The following is a 12,172-nucleotide window of genomic DNA, read 5'->3' as shown; positions in this document are numbered from 1 at the left end:
CCAAATCACTGACAAAACTAGCGTATACCCGAGAGTCCACTGGCAATGAAGTAACCATCTGATTGAAATTCACAACTCCTGGAGCTATTGTTTCGGAAGACTAATTAGTTATTGATAGAGTGGGGAAAAAACAAAGTACGAAACAGGGCATTGGATTTTTTTCTATTCTTTGTTTTTCAAAAGCAGTGCACTGTGGACTAATTAAATTTTAAAAGATCTACCTTTGGAAAGTGGTCCAAATGGATGAATATTACATCAAAATAACTGATGTTTTTTTATTCCCCAATTCCACTGGGATTGCTTTTTGTTTGTTTTCATTACTGTTATTACATTAAAGCAATTAATTATGAGGTGTTTATAAGTAATTATTCCCAGGTGTCTACTCGACACAAATTTAGGGCTCCTCAATATATGGAAATATATAAATGCTGCAGTATATTTGATCAAACAAGTAATGATGTTTGGGTGCTCTTGAGTATTTAAACGCACTAAGTCCAATGGAATCTAAAATGAGTGTAGTGTAGATTACCAAGTGGAAATGCAGATAATAACAACTATGAAGTGGCCAACTAGATCGATCCAATAAACAAAAAATTGTTTTCCCAAGTTTGTGGCAAACAAGATTAGAACCCCATCTAGAAATTCTATTTCTGAGAAATACTGGTTTGTTGTCAATTAATATAGATGCTACAGCCTATTTGACAATATATAGTTCAAAATGCATGAATGCCATTGTATTACCAGTCATGTTTTGCTGTATATTTCTGTTGTAAAATTTGGGTGGGGTCCTTACGCTGCAGGACTGGAGCAGAAGGGGCTGGTGGGATGAGAGTGGGGGCTGGGATCCTCCGTGGAGCAGCAGCTTAAACTCGGCAGAGGTTGTTTGTTGTATGTAAAAACCTGCCAATACACAAAAGAATATAGTGAAAAGTTAACAAGATCATGAACACATTTATGCCTGTTTTATTAAAGTAGGGCACGAGCTTAAACAGTAATGTTGGTCCAACGCTACAACATCTGCTTTCATGTAGAAATTGTCTCCTGGGAATGGTGTGAGTCTGACTCACACCATGGATCAAATAGTGCAGCATGAGAAGCCTGGATGTTTTGCCCCCAGTAACCCCTCGTGCAGATCAAGCTTGATTTCGCTGTGTTTTTCTCCTATTAATATCCATAGCGTACATATATGCATACCCCCACCCTGCTATAGGGGTCACCAGCTCTACATGTTGTTTATTTCACTGTCACTGTACATCGATCGCAACATAGTAACAATAGGTGCCCTCAGGGGTAGAGCTGAAATGTCTACATACAATGTAGTAATGGATTTAATGCCATTGGATTTACTGCTTATTGGAAATTGATGACAGAAAATGCATATAATTTTACATGAAAAGGCACGCATTAGTTAAGGGTCATAAAATGCATGAAAAGACAATTAATTTTAACGCTGTTCCTTCACGGTAGATAAGACAGCATCACTCACACCCCGGTAATAAGGGTGGGTACACGCTCTACGATCAGCAGCGGCTCCCAATCAGCTGAGCAAAGCACAGAACAGTAGTCACATGTCTTATCTCGGTTTGTGTTTTTTCCCCTCCACGTGTCCAGATACACGAAGCAGAAGGCGGGACCATAACAAAGCGTCTGATTGGCTGAGAGCTTGTCACCAGCTTATGCTTTCAACAGGACGGTCCTCTTAAAGGGCCAGGCGCAATATTTACTTATTGACAACAATACCAAGAAACGATGATCGAGGTTTTTGAACATTTAACATCTAATAATTTTACATTCAGATATTTTTAGTGAAGCCATTCGACACAGTTTTGTTTATATTTCTGTATCCTCAAAATGCCATGTTATTTCTCAAAGCAAATGTGCTAAACAATATTGAATAATAATCTGCGGACAGCATTGTATTTTTCATTCATATGTGTTGCATATGAATAACAATTATGTGCATGTTGGAATGGAAGGATATATTTCTGTTCATACATATCATTTCTTACGTATTTATTATTAGGCTATTTGACCCCATCAGTGAATGTGGTTCAATAGGTCTAGTAAGTGTAATAACATAACATATTTTTATTCCAATGCATGCACTACAGTCTGCAGTACACTAGCAGTGTAATGTATAAACTTGCTCTAGGGCCTGTAGCCTAATACATCATTGTGCTGAAACATAGTCTACTTTATTAAAGCTTCAGTGAGTTCATTTCGTTTAGCTGTCAACACTCGGGGCATTTCAAAGTGTTTAGTGGGGTTTAAATCGATAACAAAGTGAATAGGTAGCGTTACATTTGCATAACATTGTACTTGCTGCTCCCTTTCACATATGACTAGGGGCGGGTCCCCGGGTCCATCAGGGCGGGCCGCTGTGGCAGAAAAAACAAGCCCTCTGCAGTCAGCAAACATCCACCACGAGTAGCTGTAATGCAAAGAGGATACGAGCCGCAGCACCACAATCATTAGGGAACAAGTTAGCATCAAACTGTCAAGATACCACCGGTCACTACCTAAAGCCTGTTTTCTGGCGGTGAGTTTAGCCACAGTTTATTCGCCTTTCTCTCGGATCGAAGCTGCCTCCTTTTGCCGCCTTTCTTCACTGCTTAGTTTGTCAACAAATGAGCGGGCAGCTGGCGCTGGGGCATGCCCGGGCAGAGACTGGATGAGCGGACTCGCACACTGCTGGCATATGGCAAAGGGCATTTTCTGAAGTATTTTTACCCACTTTTTCTCGTGAACGAGTATTTTTCTTACCTTATTGTCACTGAGGACGTGTTGATCGACTGGTTTAAAAGACCACATCTATCAAGTGGACTGTCCCGGTCTTTGAGCAGCCATGGTTTGTACCGCTCATTTCCACACTTAAACACTTAAACACTTAAACACCACATAATTAAACGCCTAAGCGCCACATTTGTCCTTCTGATTGTCAAATAACTTAATTCAAGCTACGGTACACGAGAGCGCATCCGCACGATGAGAGGGTTTGTTTTGGGGAAGAACAGTCCGGCGTTGGTTTGTTTTGGGGAAGAATGATCCGTGGTTGTCCAGGCTAAAGCAGAGAAAGTATCTTTAAGTTCTGCCGTTGCATTATGGGAAAACAGTGGTTTTACAGTGTCATTAACGAGAGGATGTCAGCGGCCACGCGGCTTTGTTTTCTTGAGCGTCAGTTTAGAAGTTGACCTAATTTACCCAACCCATTTAAAGAGAGAATATACAGGGTTGTAGTTAGCCAAATCTTTGTTTTATCGTAAGATACCGTTTGTCATTTTGGTTGTGTCGAGTCACCAGAGTCAAAGTTACCGCAGAAGCCAGCGTGCGTCTGCGCATAACTGTCCGGGAAACAGCGCCTTTGGTGCGGTTGGAGGGATTATGTCGATGGTCGTACAAAGCTTGTTGGGGATACATAATGGTGATTTCATAACAGTTAATACCGCTTTTGTTTGTATGGTGGAGTGATTTGACTTATATTTAATTACGAAGTTTGTGCTAATTGAGCACTAGTTGACTTCACCTGTCTTCACAATCTAGTCCTTCTGCTCAAGAAGTAGCAAATGCTGTTGTTGTTTTGGCGTGGTACTTGTCAGCAGGACCTAGTGTATTAGCTGTCCAATGAAGCATGAGGTGAAACTGCGGTTCTGCTCACCTTGTTTGCACCCCCTCCTGCGCTCCAGAGTTGAGCTGAAGTTGAGCCAGGTGCGCGCACGGGGCAGCAGAGGGAGCCACACTATGGAGCGGCTTTGATTCTCTGACCAGCAGCTCTGCGCTCCCTGCCAGGCCCCAGAGATGCCCCGGGCGGTGTGTTTATGTGTGTGGCTGTGTTGTTATCCTACTGCCAGATTTGAGTTGGCTGCCAGAGGAAATTCATGAAGAGGCATGCATTGCTTCTGACACAAGAGGAACTAAAGCCAAACTTCTAATTGCAGGTGCATGATCTGCCTATGAAGCATTGTGTTGTGACTTGGAAAAGGTATTATACATGTTCTGGCGGTTAGAGAAAGTGACTCAAGCTGTAATGGATCAAGCAGTAGCACTTCTTGGTAGGACTTGTTTGTTGACATTAAAATCCTACTCCAAAGTCTTATGAGAGTAATCAGACACACCTGAACAATACTTAGCGTGACTGGGTTGGATGTGACACCGCTCAAACAGAGACATATCCAACCAGAGCCACTGAGTTAGTAAACACAATATCGGTGTATCCAGTTACAGTCCTTTGCATTTGCCAGTCAGCCCTGCCTACTTCGCTCCACTTACACAACAAGAGGCATAAACAGAAAGCCACAACAACAGCAGATCACGCAGTGGCACGCGCCCAACGGAGAAGGAAAAGTAAGTGTTTGTGTTCAGGCAGAGTAGTTGAGTATGGTTGGTTATGGTATGAAAGTTGTCATCTTTTTTTCAGGTCGGTGTTGTTAGCAGTGCCAAGCCAAACTTGGGTTTCACTTAGGTGGTTTCACACAAATAATGTAGTCCTGATCACCGCATAGAGAGAGCTAATGGTGGAGGCAGGCAGATTTCCAACAAAATGTGGTTTAAGTAACACAATGGAGAAGTGCTTAAGCAGGAGGAACTTTAAATCCTGCAGTAATAGGATGTGTGCTACATTATCCCAATTTGAGGTAACCTCATCTCTAGGCCCGGAGTGCAGTTTTGTTTTTGTTTTTTATCAGAAAGTTGTTGTTTATAGTCACCCGCCAGGTTACCATTCACTAGACGACACTATGAGGACCTTCTGTTGCTATACAAAATGCAGCAGATTCCTACACATAGAGTCACACACGAGACAGTCCATCGTCGCTTTTGTTTTAGGCATTACCTCACACCTCTAAGCCTCTTACTGAGCATTATGGTGACTAATGACTTATTTTCAAAAAATGTCATTGGTGAGGTGATTTTCCAAGGGTCTACTAAGTACATATACTGTTTTCTTAACTTGTAAACACATCCCGAATTGAGCATAGAGAAGCGTGTATCATATATCACAGTTTTCCTACAACTAAACTTTTTCTGTCTTATTGGCTTTAGGGACTTTACCGCTGAGGCGTCGTATGGAGGATGAGGAGGACATGTCCAGACCCATCTCACAGTTCTGGGGAACGCCTTTCAGGGACATCAAATACGAAGACCCAACCTCACCCATGGCGGCTGGACAGGCCCTGGCTGCAGTCACCGTGGCAGTGCCTACTGCACAGAACCACAACAACAGCATCAGCATCAACGCACTGCCCTGCAGTCTGCATTGGCAACCACGCACCCCCTTTCATGGTGAGCACAGACAGACCAGAGGCCAATGACAGGGTTGACATAAGTCAAGTATGACATTTGTTCATTAAAAAAATAAAAAATTGAATCTATGCACAGATTCAATTACACAGATTCAGTTTTATCATATTAACCCTGAATGGAATAAACCTTGGAATGCTTCTATTTGCACTTCACTTTAAAAACTAAATTTCTGAAAATGAGGACAGAAGATACAAATAGCACAATGGTGCATACAAACAACAGTTCTATGTTTAATTCAATAGTATTTTTGCATGTCTAATGAATTCAGTGTGGCATCACCCTAATTAAATTGCACCAATGTTGAGAGCATGTTTGTGTGCTGACCCTGTGTTAGTGGAGAGAGCTACATATTGTTCGCGATATAAAGTCATCAATAAACAACACCCCAGCCTGTTATTACCTTGTCACTCAGAGTAATCTCAGCAGTAATGGGTGTCATGCTCTTGGCCCGCCGCCAGCTCCGCTCCGCACAGAGGGACTGCTCACACTTTGGTACAGATAAGGGACAGAATAGCATTCTTTTCTTGATAGCACAAAAAATTGTTTTCGCTCCAAGTGGCATGACTGAGGCGCATGCTAGAGGCAATAAGTAAACCCAATGACACGGCTCACAAAAGAGACTGTTGATTTAAGGTGTTTGACTTTTCTATGTACCAGTGCTGCCTCTCACTTTCCTCTTAAAGCTTTTTCACTTGTATGTCAGGTGCCTACTTAATATTTTTTCTAGTAGACATGTAATAAAACCTGTTTCTCTTTTAAAAGTATGTCTATAGACTATTTTAAACATTGACACTCCTTCATAGAGTTAATTAAATCAGTTGCCACTAATAATGTTGCATGTTTTTTCTATAGGCAACGCTGGATTACGCCCACACTTCCCTGCTCAGTTTGAGCCTATGGAGGACCGAGGAGAGAGGTCAATGGATGAGGAAGATGAGGGCAGAGAGGAGGAAGAAAATGTGTCGGCGCAGAGGAACGAGGAGCCACCTGCAGTGAGTGCCGAGGTTCAGATTGGACGCAAACTCCGGGAAATTGGAGACAAGTTCCACCAGGATCACATGGATGTGGTAAGCATTAGCACTGTAAAGTACTTAATATACTTAATTTAGTACTTAATCTAACTTCACTTAATATTTACAATAATGTATTTATTGATAATGAGAAAAAAAATTGGTCAGTTAGATAGGTAAGAAAACTTAGTGGTAAACATGAAATAGATATAGAAATAGATTTTATAGTTTTTATTTAGGTTTCAAACTTTCATAACTGTTACTTTGACTGTTTATGTACCTGGACTGGACTTTGAGTTGGTCAAACTCAGCAGGCTCTGCCCCTCATACATTACACCACGTAAGCACTACAGTTATTAAAAGGTCAAAGAGTTCAGTGTATCAGTTTGTGAACAGCGGTTAGCGATCACTTGACTCACTTGTCATAAGAACAAATGCAAACCTGGCTCTTATCTCGAGTGTTGTGTAGATGGGGTCTATTTGGCCAGAGAGGTGTGGTTTTGTCAAGAACACTGCACTTATTGATTAAGAAAAGCAATGACTAAAGTGCGTGAGGACCCTGCAGCAGGTGTGATGAGCTGCGTGTCTGTGTCTGGGTAGATTTGGATAGCTGTTTATATGCCTGTCTAAAAATAGAGTCTGACTCACACTTATAGACGCAGCCAGCAACATGACAACTAACCACAATACCTCAGTTGTTCCGCTGACTATGTGAGTGTGTATGTGTTTCGCTTTGTGACAGAGAGATAAGAGACAAGTTTCTGTTTTTGGTCTAGACGGTCTGTTCGTGAAGGCCTTTATATTGGATTTGGCAGTGGTTGTTGTCCAATCGTCTTCTTTCTCTCTGATATTTGTGCTATTGTTAGAAAGTCTCACTAAGCAGAAGTTTGTTGTGTGGGTTTGTGTTGATGCAAAGTAAGTTTCAGTCACTTTTCTTTGTTTTCTTTCTTTTATAATTAAAGTTAGAAAAACTGTTGGTCACGTTTAAACACAATACTGAATCATTTATGCAAATGTAGGTTTCTGTTTAAGTTAGAACAAGGGCTTGATATAGGTTTGATTGATTACTTCTACATGAACAGGCAGAAGATCTTGGGTTTATGTCAGGTCTAGTGTTTTGGCAGGAGTAGTATTAGTAGTGGGTGTAGTGCTTTTCATAGTAGAACTAGTGACTACTTCATATATAAAAGTACTTCAGTACAGATTTAGTCAGTACCTCTTGTGCCTCTGATTTGAATCCCATTACATGCTTTAAAACATCTTAACACCCAGGAAAGCAGCTTGAATCCTCAGTTGCCTAATCATTTTGGAGCATTGAAAAGAGCTGTACAAAATGCACACTATACTCAGCCCACGCAGGAGTGTGGAACAAACCAGGACTCTGTTTTAAACCGCGCTGCACTGTAGAATTAAGTCAATTAAGGACAATTAGGGTAACATTTAGTGGTGCAGCTTCAATGTAGTTCAGACGACTTCTCCTGTATCAAATAGCCCGGGGCACATTGTGATTTCAGCCTGGTAGAGCCCCTGATCCAGAGTGCTACAAAGATTGTAAGAAGAATGCTTATGCAACGGCCTGCAATAGCGGAGCATGGAGGTTCAGAAAGCCGCCGGGATGCACAGGGAGGCAGAGGGGAGGTGTAGCGGCACAGTTTGGGGCGGATTTCACTCTGATACAAGAATCCCCTTCATCAGTTTGAGAGATCGAACATGAAAATGTAGACCTTGAGGATCAGCATCGTAGGAGGCAGCTGCTACAGTTTCCTCTGCTTTGTTTTGATAATTATTTTGCTGACGTTGAGGTAACGAAGTGATGAAATAGCTGTGCAGTTTGCCTCTGAGGATGTTGTTTGGAAGTCAACAGTACAACAGTGATCAGTACTGACTGTTTAATCCCCAAAAGGCAGTGAGTGATGGTAGTAATAATGAGATGAGTGACAGCGCCCTGGTTCCATAGAGGTTCGTTCTCATACTTACATCATATTGTGGCAGTTGGAAGACCACCAAGATATCATAAAGCCTTATTACACTTATCAACTTATTTGACTGGACTCATCAAGTAACTCAAGGTTATGCATCAACTGCCCTCCCTCTTCATTTATTGCAGGTTGAATCAGACACAAAAACTGGCTTAAGTAGGAAACTAATAAACTAATAATAATATAGGTTGTTAAGTTCAGTTAAATGTTTGAAATTATGCTTAAATTAGGGTTGTGGTTCATGATACATTCCCAAAACAAATATGGAAAATTTATTATAATCATAATGGACTGGAGGTGGGATCCTAAAGCTGTTTTGGAGTAATGACAGAAAATTATAGACTCTGCACAGAATATGAATTGATATTACATTGTCCTGGTGATTTTAAATCTATCCCCCTCTTTCTCCTTCACAGTTCATGAGGCATCAAAGACAGATTCTTCCCGCCTGGATGCGCCTCCCTATAGCTCTGTTTGGCTTCCTCTTTCCCCGAGAGCCAGCACAGCCTCGCCTTCAGGGGCAGCAGAGATGAACGCACTTCCTGTCTGCTCCTTGTCGTCATCACGAACACTCAGACTGATGGACACTGTGGAGACAAGGGACTTTTTACACAGAAATGGCACTGTAAAGATGAAACACGGGTTATGGATTTTGGTTTCATTTTCTAACTGGATCTGAAGATGAAGAACACTGGTCGCCGCTGGACGGCGACTGTGAGATTTTTTTAATTGAATTGTGGTCCTGTTATTTTTGTCTTTTTCGCCTCTGAGAAGAAGCCATTGTGTTTGAAGAGATATTTTCAAAATATTTGTAAGATGACCTATTTTGTACAGTTTTTATTTGCAAAATTCAAGTCTTGAAGGACCTCCATCAAGTCCAGAGAATGCCTTATTCTCTCTCCCGCCACAGACAACTCTTTCGCATCACGGACTGCATTGACACAAATAGGACAAAACTATTTTTGTCTTGGAACTGTGGACATTTTCAGCAAAAAACACTTAGGAGGCATATTTTTTCAAATTTATTCTCAGAAATATAACAGGCCCTATATTAATTTTCTCACTGTCCCACACTGGCTAATATTGTATTCACAGTCAAGCTTCCACTGTTACCCATACACCATCTTGTTGGACCACTGTGTAAAGTACATGCTGTTAAAATATACATAACTTGAATACTACTAATGTCATCCCAATACAATAATTTTGCTTAATTTTCAGATGGTTGGTGTGCTAACAATTCAGACTTAAATAAGCACAAGTAGATTTGGTTTAGTCTCTTATAGGTGGATAAAATCAGGGACGTTACAACAATCAGATTCCTGTCATCAGCTGGTTTGACAATCCTCACACCACGCTGCATTGTGAATCGCCTGCAAAAGAGATTGATTGGCAATATATAGAATAAATAAGAATCAAAAAGTCTATGAAAAAAGTCTATAATTTCCTTATTTTTACTCCAAGTGCGCCTTCACACCCAAAAGCACTTCCTAGCTCCATCCTGCATGAATGAGATTTCCTAAGTTTCAATCAACCTTTAAGTGCTTTTTGTCAACAAACTGCCAGTGCAACATTCAGTCATAAGCAGCGGATATGCATTACTCCAAATACATGCCACACAGCTTTCACATCCAGGTTTTGCAGCCACACGTTAAATAAGTATCATTTTTTAGATTTTTATAAAGACACTGATAGGTTTAATTCCTTTATGTTTTCTTCAGGGAGTAGTTTACAACCACATTTATTGCATTATGTGTCACAAAATAGTTCGGAGGTTGATTTTTGACTACTAGTTGAAGTAGCTAAAATGCTTAGTTGTTTTTTTTTCCTGCAAACACTGAACGCTGAGCCAAATGTTGTGACACTTCCAAAACAGTCTCAAAACATCTCCACTGTGCGGGCTACTCCCTGTCTTTTCTCTTACTACAACTTTTTTTTGTTTAATTTATTCTTAATTTATTTAGTGTATATTTGCTCAGTGCTACTGTATAGATCTATGGCATGTACAGTCGTTTTACTTCCTCATTGATGATGTGCATTCAGTCGCGTGATTGGTGCCTGTGTGCGGGAGGGCGGAGTCAAAACTAAGCCATGTGCCTCGCGTGATCTCACACGACTGGCTATTTTTTATATACGCCAAAAACTAATAAACAACAACAGACAATCAAAATGTACTAAATGTGCCTTGTGAAGAACTGACTTGCCATGCTATCATCAACACTCGGCATTTATGTCAACTTTTTTTTTTTTACAGTTGTGAGAAAAGCTAAAAAAAATACTTCAAACGAGGCACAGGCTCAACCTTTGGCATCAACCACTTCTTAATATCAGACTGTTTGCGATCAATGTGCACTGTAAAAAATGATTTCTTTGACTTGTATACTGTACTCAGCGCCTCTCTTTCTACTCCAGTGCTGAATGCCCCCCCCTGTCTAGATTGTCAAAGCTTTTTTAACACCTGTGATATGCTGGATTGACCTGTCTAGCCTAGGTCTCTGCTTTATCCCTTAAAATCTAGAAGGGCTGTGGATTTCAAAATGGAGGATTGAGCCACCACGGTGCCCAGTATTATTTATACACGAGAAATGGGTTAAACAGCAATAGGAGTTCTTAACTGAGCCAGATTGTACCAACTACTGCTGCCACCCTGACTTAAGTTATACGTTCTACCTTCAGTGTCTTTCAAACTTTTTTTGTTGATTCGTTCATTTGAAATATCCAAGCCGGAGTGCATCTTTTACTGTCAAGTGCTGTGATTTGGTGTTTTTTATACATTTGACATGAATTTGACACATTTATAACAATTTTTAGAAATTTTCCATGACTTTTTGTAAGAAATGAAATTACAAACAAGTTTTATTTTGCTTTTCTATAATGGCTTATACTGCAATGTTGTGGCATCTTTTTCATTAGATATCGCCAAGTCTGCTGTGTCACTCTCAGTTCAAGGGCTGTTTTCTTTGGATATATGTAAAAAAAAAATGCATGTCCGACATTCCTGTTAAAATTTGTATCTTAAGGGTTTGAATGTAATTGAATGGATAGAAAAACAACACAATCTTATCTGATACTGAACAGTGGAACTTATTCAAACCATATTCGCGGGAGGAGGTTGTCATGGCGAAGGTCCCTTCCCAGAGCAGAGCGGTCCCATTGATTTCACATTCATGACGCGAGGCCCAGTCACATGTAGCAGTTGTGTTTGTTGAAGCATTGTCTGTGTGATCTTTGGGACGGTTCTGGCTCAACATTTGGAGACCGCCAGGGACCAGGAGGGACTAAAGAAGGACACACCAGGACGTGGGATGTTTGTTCTTTTTCTAGTGCAATATGCTGTACATAAGAGCTCTCAACATCTGACATTTTTCTCTTAATTTCTGTTGTTGTTAAATGGGTACATACATTTGCTGTTTTGTTTTTTCATTAAAATTTATTGATGAATGAATATTATGGATTCCTTTATTCTCTTTATTTCATTATATACATTTGACGTTTATCATCAACCTAATACCATCATTTATTCTAATCTACATGACAAATTTGATCACCTAGGAAACCAGTGTGTGCTATTTGTAATATTTTAGTAACTTAAAATGAGCACATTATAACTTCAGTCCAGTTGTAGTTTTTCAAGACGTTAAAAATATAATCATAAAACAAAAGTGCATAATAACATGTTTTATTATTGCTATAGACAGTGCACTTAAAGTCACTTAAGTATAGGCTATTATTCTTATTATAGGCGTTGATGTGCCAGCTCTAGTCAAAGCTGCCCAGGGGTTGAGTGATCGAGTTTATTTATAACCACAATCATTCAGGCAAGGTGATAAAGTGTCTTGTACAAGGGCACAATGACAATCAACATAACCTAAGTTTTATACTATT

At 40.3% G+C, this 12,172-nt stretch overlaps 1 protein-coding gene across 1 annotated transcript; it reads left to right on the top strand.

Moving 5' to 3' along the window:
* The first annotated feature begins 2,402 nt into the window (after positions 1 to 2,402).
* On the top strand, positions 2,403 to 11,732 carry bmf2 (BCL2 modifying factor 2). The gene is made up of 4 exons (XM_033990897.2): positions 2,403 to 2,848; positions 5,038 to 5,277; positions 6,151 to 6,365; positions 8,704 to 11,732. The coding sequence occupies exons 1-4, from the start codon at positions 2,653 to 2,655 to the stop codon at positions 8,818 to 8,820; spliced, it is 768 nt and encodes a 255-aa protein (XP_033846788.1). The 5' UTR covers positions 2,403 to 2,652; the 3' UTR covers positions 8,821 to 11,732.
* The last annotated feature ends 440 nt before the right edge of the window (positions 11,733 to 12,172 follow it).

Source organism: Periophthalmus magnuspinnatus, chromosome 24, assembly GCF_009829125.3.
Source record: "Periophthalmus magnuspinnatus isolate fPerMag1 chromosome 24, fPerMag1.2.pri, whole genome shotgun sequence".
NCBI classification, from domain to species: Eukaryota; Metazoa; Chordata; class Actinopteri; order Gobiiformes; family Gobiidae; genus Periophthalmus; species Periophthalmus magnuspinnatus.
This window is presented reverse-complemented; position numbering and strand designations above follow the sequence as displayed.